The 24319-nt window shown below is 35.2% G+C and overlaps 1 protein-coding gene across 7 annotated transcripts in view; it reads right to left on the bottom strand.

Moving 5' to 3' along the window:
- The window catches only part of C1H8orf34 (chromosome 1 C8orf34 homolog), a 191098-nt gene that overhangs the window by 61690 nt on the left and 105089 nt on the right, over positions 1 to 24319 (bottom strand). For all 7 annotated transcript variants that reach the window (XM_053991910.1, XM_053991874.1, XM_053991919.1 and 4 more), the window contains exons 9-10: positions 14460 to 14545; positions 9521 to 9594 (exon numbers count right to left, since the gene is read on the bottom strand). In XM_053991910.1, the coding sequence (XP_053847885.1) occupies positions 9521 to 9594; positions 14460 to 14545 (160 nt within the window). The remainder of the gene's footprint in view (positions 1 to 9520; positions 9595 to 14459; positions 14546 to 24319) is intronic.

The following is a 24319-nucleotide window of genomic DNA, read 5'->3' as shown; positions in this document are numbered from 1 at the left end:
AGCTACACTTCTGGCAATATAATAGGATTTCCTAATCAAGATTTCCAGTACTGTTTTATCATTGCAAGAAGTATTCCTTTCAGAAATGGCAGCTAAATCATCAGAACAACATAGCAGTTTGAATGGGTTGCCAGCAAACACACCATCGCCCCAGAATCTTCTTTATTGAACAGTGTGGTGCTCAAAATTATTTGCTTTTTCTGGAATCCACTCCATATAGTTTTAGGATTTCTTTTTTCAATATACTATGAGGTAGACTTGATAGATGTGTTTGTGAAACACGCAGTAAAACATATGACCAATTGTACAAGACTTGCTCATAAAAAAACAAATAAAAACAACAAACAAAAACATAAATTAAATAATTCTTGACAGTCTATCTGAAATAAATTTTACATTATTACCTCACCAAAATATTTCATCTGTAGTCTAGGAAGTTTTGTTGGTTTCCTAAAGAAACAAGGCTTATGCAATGGTCACATTGTCATTCACCTCTTACTAATTTTTAAATCTTTCATTAAATGCCAAGCAAATTTAGAGAGGCCACTGTTTCAAAGACATTAAGCTGAAGTAATTTCAGGGAGAAGAATGATTGATCAGAGGAGGGAGACCCAAACTGGTGGCCCCATTCACAGAGGGCACACAGGACTCCACAGTCCATCAGGCTGGAGCTGCATCACAGCTGACACCGGGCTGCTGCAGATCACTGCCCTGAGTGATCACTGCCCTGATGGCACTTCCCTGGCCAGATTCTGTCCCACAGGGAAAGGTGCAGCACAGTTCAAAGGATGAACATGAAAATATGGGTTTGATATAATCTCTATTCACAAAAAAAAAAAAAAAAAAAAAATAAAAATTTGCTTTAAACAGTGTAGCTGCCTTCCCTTTTAGAAAAGTAGGCATAATTCTACAGAAGTAAAAGGTTAATAGGGGATATATTTTACATCATTCTTAATCCATTTCAAATAAACACTGCTTTGAATGCAAGTGATCATTGTGAACCGTACATCTTTAAAATATGATAACACAGATTTATATTTTTAAAGCAACAGCTATATTGTAATGCTGTTTGTGCATATGCAAAAAAGCCCAGTCACATTTACCAGCATACAAAATAGTTTGAAGCTGCAGATAACTCTGTTCTTATTAATTCATAAAATTTTCAGAACAGTAACAACATTTTTTAAATTTGCCAAATGTTTTTTTAATGTTAATTCTTCCCTGTTAAAGTTACCTGTATTTAATCCCATGCAAATATAGAGGAATAGCTGAATTAAACAGTAAATTACTCAGAAGTGAAGGCACCTTCAAACATTTTATTTCAGACATATCACTAGACCTGATTCACTTGTTCCCCTAAAAGGTTTTGAGCATTTTTGACTTGGGTCCTCTGTGTGAATTCTCCATCCAAATAGCAACTGGGATTGTTGAGCTCACTACAGAATATTAACTTCTATTAAATTACATTACTAAATGCTTATTTCAAATGGATATCAATTATCCAATATCTATCTCTAAATGGAAGAATATATTATTCTGTGATCAGTTCCTCTGAAATAAATGAAATTAAGTAAGAGATGGGAAGGGGGAAAAGGTACGTAGGAGAACTCCAATTTTTCATTTTCAACCTATTTTTAAATATACTCTGTCCCCATATTTTTATGGTGGAAAAAGAATATTTTTATTTGCACTTTATAGGGTATATTTTCAAATCTGGGAAAGAGCATATGAAAAAAAAAAAAAACAGGGTTATAAGGATTAATCCTTTTTTGAATATACATTTTTATTCATAAATATAACTCTGATAAAATATGGAATAAAAAATAGTCAGTAGTCTCTGGCAATACTTGACAACCAAACTGCTTTTCTAATATTCTTACACTGGACTATTCAAGCTTATTATAGCAAATTATTATCAGCTTTCAGTAACTCCTTGACCTCCTTAAAACCTACTTCCAAAGATTAGCCTGATGAGATGATTTCACTTTCCATCTCCTGGAAATGCTTCTGGAAATGGAGTTATCTTTCTGTTCTACAAACCTCTGCTGCTTTTTGGTACATTTTGCCTTTACTGTACTTCCCTTTATGCACAGTAGTTATGTAAGACTCATACAAAACCAGGTGACTGAGTACAGGAAGCTCTCTACTGTTACAAATACAGATACACAGTTCCAACACCCTGTGAAACAGGGACTACTTTGGATGAATTTTCCTCCAAATTTTGTAACTCTTCCTGCGCATCTTCTATTTCATGTAATATCGTAAGCTTTTGACATTTTTTCAGGCAATAGCTTCACAAAAGATCAGAACAGTATTGCTATAGCTTCTATGGAAGATGAGATATTTATTATTAGCCATTTCATTTCATAACAAATTATGTGCTTATAATAATAGTAACTTCCAATTAAATGCTTACTTAAGAGAATCAAAATGATCTGGGAAACAAAGGGCATAAAAATTCATTATAACTGTTCTGCAACCATTTTTTGTTCTTTCTCTGAAGCTAAATATTCCACAGTTATAACCAAAACATTTTTGGAGGCAGGCTCAGGTAATTTTTTTAATTTTTTCTAAATAACACTTAGCATTAAAAAATATGTTTTAACATTTTGAGACTATGAGTTCATCTAGGTGCATAATACATAAACACAGACAGAGGTCCTCAGTGTCTCCAGCAAACAATTTATGCAACAGTCTTATTCCTAGAAGATAAACAAACACAAGCTGAAAGTAGGGGATGTTATCAAGACGGCTTTGGAAGTAGGTCAAGTCAAATGCAAGGATAAATGAATTTGTACAGCTCTAGCAGAATTCCCTGATGTCCCTTCTTCCCATTGGATACATAGCAGTTCAAATATGTCACTTAAGAAAGAGATTCAGGCTTGCAAACCATTTATTTAAACATTCTTACTGCACTTCACCAAGACTTATCCTTTGTCTGCTGGTCAGGAACTGCAGAGATGAAACACTAATGTCAGTTATCTTGGACTTTAATGATAATCACAGCAGACTGAATGTAGTTAAAAAATACAGCATGTATGTATAAAGTAAGTGCATAGAATCCTTCCAATTATTTCAGCATCTTCCAAACTACCATTGCCCTTGCTCATTCATTACGCTTTATAAATATTAGCACAAAATTTATAAATGGCCTATTTGCATTAACAAGATTAATGAGATCTAAATATGAGGATGTGACTGAAAGACATTCTTGCCTTTCTAAATTGCAGAATCAACTCTGTGTCCTGTTCATCACCTTCAAACTTTGAAGGTAAGGCAGTGAGCTTTGCACCAGAAATATGTTCAAACAAAGTACTTGGGTTACATTTGTCAACTTTGAAGGTCAAACTGCATGTCAATTTCTTAAGTGACTTTCTTTATATATCATCATCATTTCTTCACATACAAAACATTCATTATTGCATTTTTCTTCCTTATATCCCTTGGCCAAATTACTGCTAAAGTAAACAATTACACACAATATGGCCAGAAATAATTTCTCTCATCACTGATTCCCCAAACTTCTGGAAAATACCATAACTTACAAAGAATGCCACAATGGAACAGGAAAAACATTAAGGAGGTCATGAATAAGAGTAAGAAAGTTTTTTAAGCTCACTCTCTGTGCTTCAATCTGCAGCACAATGCTACACAGCATGAATCAGTACAGCTTTTGTCCCTCAAAAAAAGCCAGTGCAGATGTTAATATTTTTATCTCACTGTTGGGCTGAATTGACCTGGCTATGTAATACCCAGTGACACCGGGTGAGTTCTACAGAGGTACAGCTTTTCAGAATAACTAAGACCAAGAGTTAGGGCTCCAACTTACATCACCTGGAAATCAAGTACTTGTTAGAAAATAAATTACTCTTCCTTACTGGCCATAAAAAGTGTTAATAAACTATTCAGCACATATTTCTGTGCTGTTTTGGCCTGTTTCAAAGTAATACCAAGGTATTCCCATGCATGCCCAGGCAGATGTGGAAGATTACCTAAAGTGAATGATAACTATGAAATGAGTAAAAGGTGAAACCAAATTAGTTAGCAAACTGTAAGTATATGAAAAGTGTTTTTATTGTACTTTAGATTCTACATGGTTTTGCTAATCAAGTGGAAATTTTATTGATAGCTTCAGGAGATAAAAGTGTAAGGAATACACCCAAGCTTAGCTTTCTATGACAGCACAGCTTTTCTTTGCTGAATAACTTAAATATTTTAAATACACATATTTGACAGAGATCCCTCTAAATTAAAACAAAAAAAACAAAACAAAACAAAACAAAAAAACCCCATGCAGACAGAAAAAAAAAACAAAAACAAAACCAACCCCTCTTTATTAAACAATTTGTTTGCAAGTGTCCCTTCCACTCTAGCCAAGCAGGTGGCAAGTACAGATGTTCTGCATGCAGTGGATTTTTTTTGTGCAATATTTTGTTTAAGGATTCTTCATTCAACATGTACTTTCTACAAAGAGGTCACCTAATATTTAATCTTTCAGCTTCCATAATCTGTTCAAGGACATAAGGTGAGCAAACCATCTGATACTGTAAAAATACAAGGCTTCCCGGAGCTCTGTTACAATATCAGCTGCCACCTCTAATCCCCTCTTCCACATTAGGGCCTGTTCTACTTGAAATGCCATGTAATTGAAATTACAAGCTTTTGGCTTCCCATGGCAGTCAGCCAGCAGCACATTTTACACTAAACCTTACACTAAAAAACGGTACTTTGAGTTAACTTACACATAGTTTTTCTGTTTACAGGAAAGAGGGAAGGAGGAAATATGTGGTCACCTGGGAATCACATTTGTTTCAGTTTTTGAAATGCAACCAGAATAATTTTTTTCTGAACTTCAGTTATGTTTTATATACTGTTATTTGGATTAATATTTCTGAATTTGTCGTGCTCAAGAACACAAGATTTTAGACAGGTAAAAAAAGGCATTTATTGATTTCCTTTTTTTACATATATTTTTCTAAAGTTCAGAATATTCTTTCAATTTAGAATTATAGTCTAGAGTATTAAATATTTTCTAATAAGAATATTTTCACCCAAGATTTTTTTTTTCTGTATATAAAAAAATCTATGTCTAGTTATGGATTTTGTTTGACATAAGGGAGGACTCAACCAAATATGTCCAGGGCATGCAATTCAAACTACTTTCCTAACTTCTTGCAGGAATTATCACTTATTTCCCAAGAACCTTGATATTATGCTTTCCTAACCATCTTACATTCTTAACTTACCTAACAGTGCTTAAACATACACATTTGTGTAGGGCTTTATTTTTACTACCTGTGGAAGAGCTGAAATAATCTAATATCAACTGTTATTATTTTTATAGAAGATTTAAATTCTGAAGTTAAAATCTGAAATTTCACCTCTAAGTGCCTGAATTTCTACATAATTACAAAATTCAGCTTGGATTTGAAAACATTTGTAACAAAACACAGCAATTTGAACATAAACATGTTCATAAATCTCTGAACAAAAATATGTATATAAATATGATATAAATATGACCCTTATAATTCCTACTACCACAAAGGTGCACTGCTGTTGTTCCTGATGTGGCAGTGCAATCTTAAAATAACTATTTGAATGAATAATCTGCTAAATGCTAAACAGACCCCAACCCAGTAAATAATGTATAGATTTAGTTAAATCTGGAAGTTTGGATGATTTCTGCTGATTATACTCAAAAAGTAATTTGGTTACTTCATATTATTCTTCTAGGGGAATAAATGGGTAAAGCTATGAAAATTTCTAACAAATAGAACTGAAATAATGTAACATTGTAATATTATTGTATTCAACATATATTCTTGACAGCAAGAATAAAGGCTTTGTTTTTCCTTGTGCATGAAGCTTAAAGTCATTTTACAAACTGAGTTAAAGAATTTACATATTTATCACAGAAAATCCATGTCTGTATTTCTTCTATGAAAGCAAATGAAATGTTTCAAAGCAGTAAGGAATACAGGAAAAAAATATTTAAAACAAAACACTTCTATAAAACATTTTATTACAGTATTTTTTGCGCAGTAATAAAGAGCAAAAACCAAAGGCACATTCATGCAGAAATGCTTTTTGCAGTTGGACAATTTTTTTCTTCCAGTTTCTGCTGCATTTGGATTGCTTTGCCTTACATGGATAATTTACAAAGAAAAATATACCTTTTTACGTGCATGTGCAAGGCAAGATTCACATAAAAACCCCCAAAAACTAAGCCTAAGTCCTGTTAGATCCAGGTGGTAAAAGAAACAAGTCAGAGAGAAGGCAAAGGCTGCTCGATGTGATCTGCTCAGTGGTTGTGCCCTCTTTCTATTTGTTAGTCACTGTAAAGCTAGCAACTTTCTCTGACACCCTGCTTTTCCATTTCTGCTAGAATTCCAGGCCACTTAAATTTTTCCCATTATGACTTCTGTATTTTCTTAGAGTCCTATTTTACTTTATGTTTCTGGAAATGTTCTAAACATTTGGCTAGCAAAATTTGTGTTCAGCACAGTGAAAAAATCTCAAGGAAAAAACTGCATTTTGCCTGGCACTTTTCGTTACACAAAATATTTGCCAGGCGGTAAACTAGGATCTCTAAGGATGTTTTGAATGTTTGTTTCCACTTTGAATTCTTACAAAACACTTGGGAAAAGTGCTGATTCCTGTAAATACTTCAACCAGCTTTTTGCCAGCTTTACTCACTTATTCGCCCAGAATGCCTTGTTTAGGGTTGTGCAGCCCTTAAAATCTAAGTTTTCAATTTTTCAAACATTAATTCTTTTTATGAAAAATACAGCATAGGAAAATATTCTATTTTAAAAAGTATAAATAAAAAGATCTAACTACAAAAACCAGCATTTTCAGAAAAAGAACAGTAAAAATATCCAAAACTGCAAGAAAATCATACTATAATCATAGTGTAAATTTCATGAACCATGTAATAGACATAGATGCTGCCTATATCTTTTGAGTACTAGTATCCAGATTGTTTTAGGATCCACATTAAAGATCTTATATGTGGATTCATACATGGGACATGAAAAAAGAACCCAAAGGCTTTTTCTGAAAATCCTTATGCATAATTCTTGCTGTTTTGTCCTACAATTTTCCTCAAAACACTTGTCCTCTGAAGGTCAAGGCACCTTTGAGGAAAATTTGTCAAATATACATTAGCAAAGAAAAATTTATATAATCATCTATTTAACTAGCCATAAACACAAATTAGCCCATTGGAATGCAGCACCAATATTAAACATTGCACACCTTGAGCCATGTCAGGATTTTTTACATTTAATATGCACATTTGAGGGAATACCATGAATCAATTAGTCAAATTTATGAGAAATGTCTGATCAACATCTTATTCTATTTTTCCCTCATCTTACATCTCATAAAATATCTAAAAATCATTAAAGTCATGAGAATATATTTTGGTATCAATTCTGAAGTAATTTTACAGGCATATTTCTTACTGCTTTAAAGGATTGTGGAAATCCATTGCAAGACTGCATTTATCTACACAGCCTTCCTATGAGGCACCTCAGTTTTATCTCTATATTTTGTATGTCAAGATTGTCAAAGAGTAAGTCTCACTGAAAATTATTAGGGGAGCATGGTACAGATCTCCCCTTTGGAGCCCTGAAAGGCAAGGAGAACAGTTGGATCCTTTGTTTCTTTTTGAAGAGATACAGTTACAGACGAAGTGTTGGATAGTCGAATTTTATTTTGAATATCAAGCCATTATAAAAGAGACAACAATCAGCTGAACACTAAGACACAATACACCAAAAATAAAAAAAACCCAAAGCCTATGAACTAACAGTAACTGGCTCCTTAGAAATTTAGGCAAAGTAGTTTTTCAAGAGCTCGGGAATGTGAAATGATCTGCCTTTGCCCTGAGGAGAAGATGGACATGCAGAGCAAGAGCTGCAACTGTTCTTGTCTTCTCTTTGCGGCGCTGGTAATTACAACATCAGCCAGCTTTCAGGGATTCAGCCCAGGGAACCTTACTGCCTCTGGCCATTCCATCCTCCAGGCAACCTTAAATAAGCCTGGAACTACCAGAGCATGAAATGAACACAGGTGTGTATTGTTTGTTTGCTCCTAAGCCTGCCCAAACAGAGCATACATGAAAAACTGTTCAGCTGAAGGCTGTATCTTTCTGTAACAAGATTTTGCTAATAAGCATAATGAACTGATGCTTTCTTTGTATTTTTTTTCTATGTAATTCATTTGTTTCTCTCTCCCCATGTTACATGTCTGCAGAATTATGAAATCAAACTTTGTAGCTACGAATCTAAGTCAATGAGAAAATGTGAGTTCAGAAACTGCTGCAAAATTTATTTTACCCCTCTGTTTGTTGGTGGGAAGCAAAAAGGAGGTTTGAAAAAGAAGCTCCAAGCAGTGCCAGTTGAAGTTCTGTTCTTTACTCTTTTTGCCCAATATCAGCAAATGCTCAATGAGGTTCTTGCACTCCAAGTTCTCAAAGAGCTTTAGGAGTTGATCTGGAACTCCATATCCCTCAACTGCTTTGATAAATAATCAGGTTGTAAATACTTCATGTTCAGTACTATCTAGCTTTATTCACACTGCTTAATCAGCTGCCTGAAAGACTGCAAGACCAACCTGCATTGCCATTTTTCTTTCTTTATATTGCCCTTTTTTTCCTTAGCTAACAAATAATGAGCCCTTCTTTCACTTCCTATAGCAACACTAAATTGTGCTGAAAAGCAGTATTGCTGAACAGACTGGACAGGAATTAATATATCCTCTTACACTTGTCTAAAATTTTGCAAAACTGAACAACTATTGTAAATTATTTGCCTTAGGGAAAAAAAAAAACAATCCTTTTTTTAACCTATATTCAAATTCCTGGTGCAATACTAGTAGCATCAAAATTATGATTATATAATTCTTTAAAAATTATTTTACTGCTGGTTGTGTTTTCCACAAACTGCTATCTGTAGAGATTTTCTTAAGTTACAAAATAAAAGAATAGATGGAGATATTACCAAGCGTAATATTGCATTCTTTTAAAATATACAAATGAACTAGCCACACATTTTAACTAAACTTCTCTTTTTAGTTTTCAAGCAAAAGGTAACAGAAATCTAAATTATAGTTGAGATATCACAATTTCATATTTCAGAATAAAATTTAGAGTTTGAATTATCTTGTTCTCTTCAATTTCTAAAACTGAGTATTAGCTGGTAAAATTAATATTTGATTAGCATTTAAAAACACACAGAATATGTATAAAATTACTGCACTTTCAATGGGCAAGCTCAACAACGTGTGGTCTTGTAGATTATAACAATGTATTTCAAAATACCCCCTTTCCTAGAATGAAGAAATTCTAGGAAAAAAGCAGAGAACTGAAAATTCTGAAGGGTTACATAAATTTGGGTTTTTTCTCTCTAGGATGACAGTGCTGGCAAACACAACTTTTATCTCTATGCACAATCTATTTTTTATGAAATAAATTTTAAAAGTTACAGGAATACCCATAAGGGAAGGTACTTACAGATGCTGTCACTTGAGAAGCACTCTGAAACTCATTAATATCTTCTGTGAGTGTTTCAACCCCAGGTACTTGAGCTGTTCCAAAGAGGTACAAGAGAAATGTAAATCACTCTAATCAAGTAAGTGTTAGTCACTTTGAAAATTTAATGCCTAAAAATTTACTGCTGGGAAGGTAAATGTGGCTACTGTAAATGTGCTACTTTTCGGTTACACTTCAATGGATTATAATTTATGTTTTATTTTAATTTACAACCTTAATGCAACATGGAACAGTGTCTCCAACATGACTAGAGTGATAAGCAAGCTTTCTTCAGCTGCCAAGGTACCTTCTAGTTCCTTTATTAACTTTACTATTTAAACTAAATACTGTTTACTCTTTACACAAGTAAGTAGTGTATCTCCAGCTTTAATTAAATGAATAAAACTATATTCAATTAATTCAGTTAAAATTCCCGAAGTAAAAGGATTTGGTCAATTTAGACAACATTTTAAAGCCTTGCAAGTATAATTTTTGCCCATATTACCACATTTGTAAAATGACAGAATTTTGTGAGGAGCGTAAAATGTCTCTTTGATGCATAAAACAGATTTTATTCCACCCTCTCAGAGAAAGAAATTTCCAAGTAACATTCTATGCAGTTTCTCTCTTTGCCTAACATTCTGCTAAGGCACTTAGATGCTGCATCAGCAGCCTAACAAAAGAGAATGTCCTGATCTTCCCTATGTTCTGCTGTTATTCAGACACTTAGCAGGGAGGTCCTTATGTTTCCAGAACCCAATTTGTTAAACATTTCAGGCTGTACTTACTATGAAAGCAGAAGTTACTGTGAAGCATAGCAACTGTGACTACCAATTCATTGCCAACACAAATTGATGTGGAGGGCAAAGAGGTGATGATAATGGAAAGTTATGGTCAGGGAATTGTGTGGGAATTGAGAGATGATGCCACACTTTTGCCATTGCCTTCTCTAGTTCTCAATACTAATTTCCACATATTTGCATCCTTAATTTTTTTACCCTGGTCATGCAGTTCCACCCAGAACAACACTAAATGTGTTTCATATGTTCATGTTTTTATTGAACATCCCCAATTCCAAACTTGTCCTCTACACGTCTCTTTTGAACTTTCTACTATAATGACAATTAAAAGGGAAAAAAAAAAAAACACAAAAAAACAAACAAAAATAAACAAATAAACAAACCAGAACCCAAACACCCCCCAAAAAACCAGTGACTCCTGTTTGATAGGGAATAAACTACTGATGGGAAATTTGCTCTAGAAAAATCTATTTAGCAAACTAAGTATTATATATCACAATATGATCTGTAGAGCTGTAGATGCAATAGCACAATAAAATAGGAAATACCACATTTACACAGTGGCATAGTACCACAGAACCAATTATCTTTGGTCCAATATTATTCCAGGTGGAGTCGCAAAAGAAACAAGTCTTTGCCCACACCCCAGAAATATGTGGAGTTGCACAATACATGCAAAGAAACTCACATAATAAACAGCTTTTCACGGATATTTGAGGAGTGGTTTAGAAGTCTTATACTTTTCATTTATCCTATATTAGGAGATTACTCCCTAATACATTACTGCATTTTAAACTTACTTCTTCAAGAATGCATAGACTGCAAAAGCTGTATTTGCAATAACATCTTCTTTTCCTGCCTTTATATCATGGCTTCACTCAAAGGGTAAGGTACATTTCAGCAGAAGAGAATGAAACAAGTGAAACAAGGTTGTATGGTACTTATAGGAAAATGGGAGTAAATGAACAATTATCCCTAAGTGATAGTATTTCTACATATCTAATCCCCCACCCAAAATACTGAAGTAGATTGCTTCTACAATCCCACCAACCTGAAAAACACATTGGGGGCAGTTGGATGTATATTTTTCTGGATCAATTCTGTTGTAGCCTCAATTCTTTTGAAGCCTCTGCAATTCTCCCCATCTACCTCTACAGAACAAGAGCAAGCCTCAGTGGAGAACTGACCAAGGAGACAAACCAGACAAGCTTGACACCTACAGGGAAAGTTTGCTGTGCAGTCATCTATGCTGCTGCTTTTGATCAAAATCAAGAACCTATTAAATTCTTCCCTTAGTTCTTTCCTGTGAAGTGGTCTAATGGAAAAGGGAAACATTTTTGAGAGGTATAGTTTAGGACAGTGAAAAAAACCTGCAGCTCTAAAGTGTCTTGTGTTTTTCTATCTTGAGACCTGATTCCTACCTCTCATTTTTACTACTTAGATCAAACACAAGTCTGTCAAATTCAGTAGGATTATACTAGAGGGAAATCAGCGCAGTGGTTAATTAGAACCAGATCCTGATTGTCAGTGGAGTCAGTATAGTGTCTGATGCTGCACATGATCTTTTCACATAAGCTCCTGCATTGACTTTAGTAGGTGGAATTTCTTAAAATGAGGCTTATTTATAAGGGCTGTTTGATCAGATGTTCTGCCAATTCTGAGCTTAGTTCATCTGAAATTCACAGGAGAGATGTTCCAGATCTAACAACAGAAACGGATCATTATCTAAAGAAAGCTTTGTTGTGCATCAGCATCTTGCTTGCTTATTCTTGAATGAATGGTTTGCATCAGCACTTCTCAATGCACTTTTCCCTCATTAAGGTCACTGGTTCTGATAAATAGCAGAACATATATTCAAATAAACCTGGTAAGTGAAGCCTGATAGTCACTATTTTATGATGTAATACATCTGTAAGAGGACATAACTAAAAATTCAGTGCAACAATGCCTCGGTTACTTAGGGTTTTTTAACAATATCTTTATGAGTTTTTTTAATCATCCTCTCATACATAATATTTATTGGAAATAAGTATCGGATGCAAAGAGGGCAAATACTGTGCTGCATTCACAGGAAAAATTGATAGAATGGGCAGTTGCCTGAGTTCTGTGTCTGTTTATAGTCTGTACCTACTTGTGAAATCCAGCTGTGTTTTTTTTTCAAATTGAAGTGTAGCACTAGCCAACGTTTTAGGAAAAAAAGACCCAACCATATGTTACAAAACATTGAACATTTCTGAGAGCACCTCTTGACAGAAATTTGGCATTACCTTACTACTGACCTCAGTCTTTTCACCCAAGAGGCTTTGTCATTTTCTAGCTACATGACTAACAGGTCCATATATATTCATAGACATGAGATAGATATTTATAACAACATGAATATCATTTCCCCCCTACCTAAATTTTACTCCCTGTATCTTATTGAATGTGGTGTTTTGTAAAGAAAGCGTCTTGCATCTTCTCTGTAGCCATATTGATTGCAAAGTATTCAGAAGCATATGAAGTGGCCGAAGGCAGAACAGCTGTAGCACTTTTGTGCTCCATACTCTGTGACCATAAAAGATCCAGCTCCAATACTACATCGCATCCAGTACTTTCTGATAGTTTCACCTTCTTTAATCCTGGTGTCTTAGCAAATCCTGCCACTTAGCAAAACCTAACTGTTTAATTGAAGCCTGCAACTTCAGAAGACAGCATGGCAAAGTGGGCATATTTTCACTTCAGGAGCAAAGATACACAGGAAGGAAAATGGAACAATGAGACCTGTTCAAAACTATTTTGTGTACTGTAGAGCTTTTTCCCACATGTCTGTCTTATCCATCTATTTGCTTCTGCTGCAATAATCTCATGCATGCATTTTCTGTTACCTAACCCAAGCAAGCCACCATCACCTCCCTTTCTGGGAATCACTCTCACAATAGAATTTTGCCTTCCTTTCATAGGGCTTGATTGAAGTCACCAGTCTGCACATCTCTTGCTGACAATTTTCGTGACGATTGTAAGGACATAATGTTTTGAGATTCTGAGTGTCCTATTACCTTTTTCAATTAGGTGATCAATTGCAGATAAAAGGAAAAGCCAATATCCTGACTGCATGAAACTACACGTTCTCACAAAACCAGTTTGAAAAATTTATTTTTAAAGACATAATAGTTACTAATGGTTAGTTTACAAATAAGGCAAGAGAAATGAATGAAAGCTCAGGTTGCTGTGATACCTAATAGCATATACAATAGCATTAGATAGCAGACAGAGAGTAGGATAATTTTAAAAAATACATTCTGGGTCTTTTGTTTTTTTTTTTTTTTGTGTTAATTGATCACCTTAGCTAACTTGTCTATGGCTGCTGAAGATTACACTGCAAACCAAAACATAAAATTTGTAGACTTGGCTGTTTTGGACCAACAGTAAGGGAATGGACTGAAGGATTTATCTTTGCAGATTCTCTGTCAAAACCTGTATTTCTTTCTCTCTGCATTACAGCAGCAGCTAAGATAACCTTCATCAAGTTTATCTTTCATAGGAAAGCTGGGCATTCTGTGGAAAGATCTCCCTTATGAAGTGCCTTTTTCAACATTTCAGGTGTTACTCAGTTCAAAAACCTGAGAAGAAATTGAAATAAGCCTGAGTGTCCTGACTGCAGATTAACCCAACATATGAACATGTTTGTATAAGGGGAAAAAGTGTTTTTCAGAGTTATTTCATAAACTCTTTATTTCTACTGTAAATAATTTGAATCATCTGGATGCATGTGTAGTAATAAATAAAATATTTCAAAGACCATTCCTTGGCATAAAAGCAGCAATGAACAGCCCATGTCTATGCTATTAAGCTGTTTTAAATGTTAGTGTACTAACATAAAATCTGTCTACTAAGAACAAATTCTGGCCCAATGCACCTCTCAAAATAATCTAGGAATTATTGTGGAGTGTTAATTGGCCATGATAAAAAATATGTTAGTGGCTCCTTGAACATATTTGAAGTGTAAATGATTGAGTTCAAATGCCCAGGAACACTCTCTTGGAAGTGTTTCATCTTTTACAGACATAACCCCTACTCTCAAATTCAAGATGCTGATGTTTGAGATTTTTTTATGAGCAGCAAATATTTTTATAACTTACCATCAGAGTCTGACACTGCTGGCTCAGATGTCTGAGATACCATGGAGACATCTTCTGGCCTTTCTGCCAAATTATCCCCTTGCAATCTAAATTGTGGAAAAATGCAATGAAAACATTTGCAATCCTATTCAATGGATAAGACATAGAAGAACATAATCCCTGGCTACATACCCTGTTCACAGCATTGCCCTAATAAAAAGAGCAGCTTTGCTGAAAATCCCACACTCATGGTTCAACCATAACCTGGACTGTCTAGTAACCAAAACTAACCTCCAAGGAACAGCCAACTGAATCCTAGCTTATGCATTTTTGTAAGTCTTATTTTACAAAGTGGGGGTTTGGTGTGCATGTGAGACTGCAAGCTTCCTTTCCTACCTTCAAAAATATTTTAATTGGATAGGACTGTACTGGTTGTCCATGCCCATGTGTTGGCAGTGCAGTGGCCTTGGTGAGGAGAGGCTGGTGCTGCCCTGAGCCAGTCACAGGCAGTTCCATCTGGCTCCAAAAAGAGCCATGGCAGGGCATGGCTGAGCTCTTCAGCCAAAATAGTGGTACCTTGGAGGAAACATAGTTAAGGAAGAGCCAGCCACAATGCCACACAGGCAGAAGAGCAGGGAACAGGAAGACTGGGAAACAGCAGAGGACACACCAAGGTCAAAGGAGATGGAGATCCATACTCTGAGCAGATACTCCCATACAGCCCATGGTGAAATGCCAAAGGCAATATCCTATGTAGCCCCTGGAGGACCAACACCAGGGCAGGTGAGTATGTCTGGGATGGACAGTAGCCAATGGTGATCCCACACTGGAGCAGGTGAAAAGTGGGGTGAGGAAAGAAAGGCAGAGAGGACCTGTAATGGACTGACCACAAACCCCCATTCCCTGTCTCCCCTGCACTGCTCAGTGGGTGGGGAGAGGAATCTGAAGTGAAGGAGTGAATTTGAGCCCAGGAAAGGGAGAAGGAAAAGTGTAGTTTTAATGTTTATCTTTAGTTTCTTGTCACCTAAACCTATTTTAATTGGCAATAAATTAAACTAATTTTGCCCAAGTCAAGTCTGCTTTGCCCATTATGGTAACTGGTAAACAATTTCCCTGTCTTCATCTTAACCCACAAACTTTTACTTCCTATTTTCTCCTGTCATCCTACTGGCTGGGTAGGAAACTGGCCCTTAGCCAAAGTTAACCTACCACAGGGGTTATGTAGGCAAGAATATTTCCTCCTCCTTTGTTACTTGTTAAAAGGAAAATACAGTAATTGTGGCAGACTTTGTCTTCAGGCTTTCCTGCTGCACTAGCTGACTGCAATGCCTTGACAGCAATTTATACAAATAATGCTTGTATCTGTTTTTTCAAATGAGCATCCCAGGAGTCCCACCATCCTTCTCCAGGCTCTTATGAATCTTGAGTACAAATTCTGCTCTGAAGAAGTGCTTTGTAGCTCTAAATGCAATATAACTGCCATTTACATAAAGGTTATCTTACTTTGGATTTATTCAGACATGAAAAGAATAAGAAAAATGCAATTCAATTTTGCAAAGCCCAGGGATCATAAAAATGCATTGAAGTAAAACCTTGGGGATAGAAATAACTTATCTCTTGGAAGAAAAAAAAAGTTCTTTTCACTCTGTGTTCTTACTCTCTGCACCTATTTTATACTAAGCTTGAAATTAACCTTTGAAACCAAGTAGAACCCCCTTTTCTGCCCTATCTAAATTTCACATTTTATGATTCTCACAGTTATCTAATATAGATGGATCTTAAAGTCATCTGTTTGTACTCCCCAAAACCATTTCCCCAAAAACCCCCTCCCCCAATTATTTTTATCTCTTTTTATTGTCCCTAGAATGATTTATTTATGATGGAAAAGAAAGCTCAGTGTAAATTCATAATATTTCTTATCTAATATGGAAGATCCATAGAACAAACTCAAGACAACAAAATGTAAAAGTTAGAAGCTACAAACCTAATTTTGAAAATTACTTCTATGAACCCTTTATAGCTCTGTACCTGGGTTCTAATGCTCTTCTAATGCTCTAGTTGCCGATTCTTTAAAAGCCTAGCTTGTCAAACAGAAGCAAATTACTTTGTATGCTACAGATATTCAAATAGGGAGAAAACAAATTACAAAAGAAATAACTATGCAAAAAAAAGAAGCCCTCAAAAATCACATAATTTTCCACTGCAAGACAATTCATCCATCCTCCTTCATTACATACATATGCACATTTACTGCAAACACATATTCAGTCTTAGAAAGACATGCATGAAATTGCAGGAACCAGAAGTGAGATACTCTTCTCTCCAGCCATGTTGGTAGTTCATTTATATTTAAATACAAGGATAATTACTCCAACCTTTTCTGCTTACATTACAGTCATATAAACACTATCTCTAGAAGTAGGAGCTGCTTCTTTTATCTCATCAGAATTTTCAATATTTTCTAATATGTTCCCATTCTGAGCTTCAATAAATCCAAACCAGACATGAATAACTGAAAATATTCTCATCTTATTCTACAATTTAGACATATTTCAGTGGCCCACTGCCTCATGAAGAACACTCAGACACACAAAAATCTTTTCAATGTATCTGATCAGAAAATCCATTTCATATGATTTTACTTTGTAGGAAGAAATGGCTGGGGTACTGTGCGGATGGGTGAATAGGATGTTTGACATATCCATACCTTATTTTCATATCCAATTTTCAATTTATGTATGTATTTCTTATATATAGATTCATATCAGAATAGATTCTCATGAAACTCAAGCAACAAAAAAGTCAGGCTTCTTGCCAAAAGAAGTCTGGTACTTGGACTATTACAATTTCTTCTTCACAAGTAGTATTATTCATAAGACATCTCCACAGTAAAATGAAAACACTTAAAAACTCTTAAGCAGAAAGAAGCATTCATTAGAAAGACACATAGCTTAAAAGAGTTACCTAAAAACTACTATCTTACTAACACTTGATGGACTACTTCAGCTTTTTACCAAAACGTTATTTCAGCTATTAATTATTTTAATGTGAGTCTAAATTTGATACCCGATAACCAACATTTTTTTCCCCATATCTGTTTCTTGTGGGATTTCTTGCTTAGAGGACATTGTTTCAGTTATATTAACCAGCTGCATGTTGGAGTTTCAAGAGCTACAAAAGCAAACAGCCTACAGGTAAATATTTCAATTTTCTTTGACCCCAAAATGCATTCCAAGAAAACTGTTAAGGACTTCAGGACCAAAAATATTCTGAATAAATTCTATAGATTTGGTGCAGAAGCATTATACAGGGTGTGTCACTACAAACAAGCGTATGGATGCATGGATCACAGTCCTTCTGCCAGTATGATTTGAAAATTATGATACACAGATTCATGGAATGGGTCAGATTGGAAGAGACTACAGTGGGCCATCTGGTCCAACCTGCCTGCTTGACCAGACTCATCCTAGAGCACATGGCACAGGTGTCCAGACTGTGAACAGACAGTTCTTGAATATTTCCAGTGAGGAAGACTCCACAACCTCTCTGGGCAACCTGTTCCAGTGCAGTCACCTGCAAAGTAAAGAAGTTCTTCCTCATGTCCAGGTGGAACTTCTTGTGCATCAATTTCTGCCTATTGCCCCTTGTTCTATTTCTCGGCATCGCCAAGAAGAGCCTGGATCCAGCCTCTTGAAACCCTTCCTTCATACACTTGTAAAGTGATAAGGCCCCCTCTCAGTCATCTCTTCTCGAGGCTGAACCGACCCAGCTCCCTCAGCCGTTCCTCTCAAGAGAAATGCTCCAGTCCCCACATCACCTCTGTAGCCCTTCACTGGACCTGCTCCATGAGCTCTAAGTCTCTCTTGTCCTGAGGAGGCCAGAACTGGACACAGCACTCCAGAGGTGGCTTCACCAGGACTGAGTAGGGCTAGAATCACCTCCCTCAACCCACTGGCAATGCTCTTCCCAACGCATCCGCAGGACACCTTTGGCCTTCTTGGCCACATGAACACACTGCTGGCTCATGGACAGATGTTGTCCACCAGGACCCCCAGGGCATTCTCTACAGAGCTGCTTTCCAGCAGGTCAGCCTCCAGCCATGCTGGTGCAGAGGGTTATTCTTCCCCAGGTGCAGGACCCTGAATTTGCCTTTGTTGAATTTCAGTTGGCTCTTCTCTACCCATCTCTCCAACCTGTCAAGATTAGATGCAGGACAAATTCCTATCTGGGAACATAATACTTCTGAGGACTACATGGGATTAATAAAAATAATTACAAACATAGGTACTTTCTATCATCAGGGCCTAAGAAGAAGGCATAAAGCATTCTAAAAATGAAGAAATGGAAATGCTTCAATACCTCATAGTGAGATAGATGCTCTCTAGTATTTGTTCTTTGCATAGACTACTGATTCAAAGTATGTGTATTAATAATTGTCTGGTGCTAGTTTATAATAGAGATTGTACTTAATATTTGAGCCAAATAAAATTCAGAGGGCGATTGTCACTTACAGACAGAGAAATTTACATTATATTTAGGTTAATGCTATTTTGACCTATTCTTCCAGAAATATGTCACTAAAATCCCATTCTATTCCTTCCTAAAATGAACCAGCAGAAGGGTTATAATTTTTAGGCAAAATCTCCTTTAATCCCAAATAAACAACTACAGGCAAGAGTTATATAATTACTGTGAACGTGGCTGGTCTTCAAATTCTGGTAATTTTTATTTTTAAACATAGCAAACTAGAGCTGGATAACTGTGCTCAAATTCTGATACTCCCTAGAAATGAACAACAGAATTTCAGAAGAAATTCTGAAAACCTGCTCTTTCAAGAAAATACAAATGATTCTGCTGACTTTTTAGTAGTGAAGAAAAATTCCTTCAGGGGCTCCAGGACAGTAAAGGGCGCTCTAGGAGGAGGAGGGGGAAATTGCATGTCTAAGCACTGCAGTTCCAGCCACTCTCTTTGCTTTGCCTTGTGTCAGCTAAATTTTGTTGAATCTGAATAAACACTGTAAAAAATTTTGGTTTCTATGAAACATTATTCCTGAAAACACACATTTAATTGGAAAATTCCTGATCTCCATTGCTAAAGACTTAGTTGACTCCTTTTAGCTGAATACGATGAGAAGGAGTGGAAAGTTTGGTAAAGAATCCTTAAATCATTCAGCAAAAAGAGCAGTAAAGTTGTTTTCATGATCAGCCAAAACAGGTGCATATTTTTAAGGGCACAGCAAAAAAGTTCTCTGAAAAACAGAGGTAGTGTCATGTTTGAGTTAGAATCTTAATTAAGGAGATTTTGACTTGTGGAATCACTTATTTTCCTTAAATTATTTCAAAGTAGGTTATCCATTCTCTTGAAAAAATCCTACCAAATACTTCCATGATTTATAGTTAGTTTCTTTATGAAGTAGTTATTATTTTGGATCAAAAACTCTTATATACATTTTATAAGATTAATGAATATCATGAACTTATTAACAAAAGAAACTTATTATACACATAACACAATGATGTTCCTTCGTCAGCCAAAGGGAATTTTAGTCAGAGATGAGAAGAAGGATAAATTTGACTTATTGGTCTTCCTTTTGTTTTTTTCTCCAAATCACTTGCTTCCTTTCTGTAATTTAAAACTTCAAATCTACATCTAACCTTCTCTGATAGCACTGTAATACTGAATTATAACTTCCCTAGGACAAATACATAACTCTAGGGAAGTTATAGCAACAGAGATCAGACAACAAAAGCCCTGAAAGGCCCCACACGCTTTTAGGTTACACTGAATGTTTTCTTGCACCTTTCCCTAGCAACCTCAACACCAGTAAGAGTATTTCAAGCTTCATAATCATCTGTCCTGACTTGCCTATAATAATGAGTTTACTTCATTTTTTGTTCCCAAACATACTGATCCAAATTCTGACCTCATGTACCTTGACTTACTAACTCCACAAATGCTGCACTCCCTTATATTGCTGTAAAATCCAAAGCTTTTTCAGCACCTAAATATAAAGCCAGGAATTTCTGACTTATTCCATTTGTTTTACTAATGTCTTTTACAAATATAAAATTATTAAAACTGTGCCAGAAAAATTCCTATTGTATTCAAAGGTACAGGGACACAAAGATGTCAGTTTTCCAGTACAGATTGTACTGGTTAATATACTGTTGAAATTATATTAAATAAATATTATTAAAAAATATACAAGCAAAAGTACTCTTTATCTGGTAAAACTCCTCATCAGCTCTAGCTACACATACTACCTTCCTAATGAAGATTAGATTTTAAGAAAAGTTTATATGATTTTTAGATCACTGAACTGTAGAAGAAAAATGCCTTAGATCTATGGGAGGAGGATCCTCTAACATAGGATTGTGAATTTGAGCAATGAGAGTGGCCGCCACCTCTGAAGCAATAATAGAAAAGCTCTGTAGCATGTTACCTTGTTATATTTAGAAATCAGTGCCATAGATTCTGGTTTTACTCTACACTGAAATACAGGAAGTATCTGCATTGAAGAGAAACGAAGCATGAGGACTATTGGATTATCCTGCAGAACATTACCTAGGAAGGCAGATATTTCCAATATTAAACTATAACACTATGCAGATAAATACAGATATTTAATACCATTTCTAAATAAAATGTAGGAATATATGCCTAATGACACAATCAGCATGTTTTCCAATAGAGATTTATAATTCTTTTAAATCCACTTTAAAGAAGTGATGCAAGGCCATCAGGCAGGAAGGAGTATGTTGTTACTACCAGAAATTCTATACATGTGAGATATACAGCATTTATGTTATTTGAGTTTCATCCTGATCTAAGATACAGTTAATCTAAAATAATTAAATAACCAATAAATAACCAATACCATTCAAACCACAGTCTGTTTCTTGCTTTTGCACTCACTTTCTTAAGGACACTATTTCTCAGTGCTTAAACTCTGAGAAATAGTGTCCTTAAGAAAGTGAGTGCATCAGAACATAGCAAATTATTTGAAAATTCGTAAAACCAGTAGCTAAAAATGGATTTTGGTTGACTTTCATTCTCCTTTTGCAAATTAAACACACTATTTTCCAGTCACTCTTGGAGTTTTTGTGGAAAGTTTCCACGTCACCAATAGTTAATGCACAGCATAATGTTTTCAGCTGGTAATACAAGAATATACCCTTGCTAAGCAAAACTTACACATTGACACAGCCTGCAAATTAATCTTTTTTTTTTTTTTTTTTTTGTGCTGTTTGCTTTTCCAAAATGTCTGAATGCAGGTCTTTGTGCCTTTAAATAAGTACACTCTGCAGCTATTTCTGAGGAGAACCAAAAGTGGAAATATATTTCCCAGAGTAAGGAGTCCATAAAGAGACTGAATTATCTAATCCTTTTACAAGATGGGGAATTAGGCCATTCTTATGGCAATCTTTTATCTGCTTCTGGCTTCAAACCATTATCTCACAGGAGAAAAATTACAGTCATTGTCAGTCTTTTCAGACTTAACACTCTTTCTTCTCCTGTGAACCATTTTTTCTAGGACTTGTGAAAGAGTTTTGTGTGTGAGTGTGCATTTGTGTCTTTAAGAGCTATATTAAACTGCTATCCAGAGTCTCAAATTATGACCAAGAAGCTTCCTCAAGCTCATGATCTCCTGGCTTCCTCCCTCTATCTTTTTCATCCAGAAGAAACTTCTGTGGCTAATATACATCATAGTGTTGTACAAAAAACAGAAAGAAACTCGAAACATTGCCATAGAGAATCAGCTTGCGAAGCACACATCAAAGACAGCAAAGGAAAAGAAGGGAGAAAAGCTTGGTAAAGCACTTGTCTTTTTAAATTATTGAGGGGGTTAAATGGGTTTTGTAGGGGAAAAGAGAAAGAGATGTCTTGACAAGATCTGCAAATGAAGGACAGAATGAAGTGGATGTTGCCCTCCATAAAATTGAAAGAGAGCAGAATAATTTTCAGGACCAGCAAAATAGTATTAATTTCATATTCAAATATGCTCTTACTTCCTTCATTTTTACAAATCAAGACTAGGACATTAAAAAGGCCTAAAAAAATCCTTTACATCTACTGTTCTTAGAATTTCTCCACAGCAGTTTTTTAAATGTGCACCAACCTGCTCTGACCAGTTCTCTCTTTAACAACCAGCCTGAAAAAAAAAATAGGTGCTGTTGAACAATAGCGCTTACAAAAGATAGTCTCGTGACATGTCACTAATTCACAGCATCTTATGCTGCACTCTTCCTGCAGAACCAAAACCACATATTAATACCCTGGCAGTTAAGTTACAGTAGGGCTATCTCCAGATAAACTTGGTGCACTGCCATGCTTCCAAAACCAGATTTATCATGATAAGGTATATGTGTAAGATGCAACTCAGATGCAAAATGTACCTGGTGCTCAGGTTTCAAGTCTATGTTTATTTTCAGTAACATGTAAACACTTATCTTTCTTCAACAGACAAATGGAAGTCTTCCATTACTTTTATGCTGACTGATAGCTATTTAAGTTGAAAAAAAAACAAGTCTAGCTCACCTGTGCATACTATAAGGAAATAGAATAGCTGTTAAATCTAACACAGAGGGAAATACATCATCTGAAAACACTGCTCCCTTCACAGCTTATCATAATTTTTGATAACAGATGATATTTTTATTATCACAGTACTTTCTGGAACTTCTGATAGGACTGAAATTATTGCTTGGTGAACTTACCAAGTGGGAAATTCATGTAAAAAAAAGAGGGAGGAAAGTAGTCTGATCTTTCCAGGATTTCTGTCTAAGCACTTCATGTAAATCTCCTGTCTTATGTTGTTGCCTTCCCAAGACACTGTTAAGATTTTGAAAATAGAGACACTTTGGCCATTCTTCCAAAACACACATTCATTGGGAGTTTACCATGAAACTAATTAAGGTTTAGGACTAAAAATTATACTGTCTTGTGCATTTCAGAGGTCAAATGTAGATCCATGAGCTCAAAAAAATAATTTGAAATCACACAGATATTTTCTATTTTGCATACAGTAGGATGTTCTAAAGAAACATGAGACAGTGAAAGAAAAGGCAAGCCAGTGTGTTACTCTTACAACTTAGCAAGTCAGCCTACCAAATCTTAAAAAAATATTTATGGTCTTTGTTTCTGATAACCATGAGGGCCGGTAAAAATATTTTTTGAATTATTTTCTTCTTCAATGTTTTTCTTTTGCTTTGAAAGCACAAGCTACCAAAGTGGTACACCGCTCCAAGAAAGGAAAGATAAAGTGATTTATTTTAATTGTACTTAGCACTTACAAAATCAAAAGACAATGAATACACTATTTTGGTTATTTATGCATCAAAACCGGGCAAATTGACCACTGTCCAAATGCAACTCATTGAAAAAGCAATGTGAATATTTACTTTTTAATATTTTTTTTGCCATAGCTTTTTCTTTTCCCATAATTATTTCTCTTTTTCTACTTTATAAGAAGTTTTAACTAGCCAAAGGAAAAATATGGGGTTTGTTTTCAATTTTCCAAAGTGAAAGGAGATTTTTAAAAGTTATAAAGCATTACCATATGGAGTTTAATTTACTTGTTTGCCACTATTAAAAGGAAAGATATGCAAATAAAACTTTTTGTTTAGGACAAAGTCTGTGAAGCTGGCACAAACAAACATGAAGAAAATTCAGCTCTTTTAAACAAAAGGTCCAATAAAACTAAGATTACAAAAAAATAGATAAAGGAAAAAAGAATGTAAAATAGTGACATGAGTCATCTAGAATGCTTAGTACTTTCTGTCCTATAAGAATAGCCACTTAGAAATAGTATACTGTCAGAAAGATAATATGAAATGTATGACAGAAAAGAAAAAAAAATACGTGTATGTAATCAAAACTT

This window comes from Vidua macroura, chromosome 1 (assembly GCF_024509145.1).
Source record: "Vidua macroura isolate BioBank_ID:100142 chromosome 1, ASM2450914v1, whole genome shotgun sequence".
NCBI lineage: Eukaryota > Metazoa > Chordata > Aves > Passeriformes > Viduidae > Vidua > Vidua macroura.
The sequence above is the reverse complement of the archived record's forward strand: the minus strand, read 5'-3'. Positions and strand labels throughout refer to the sequence as shown.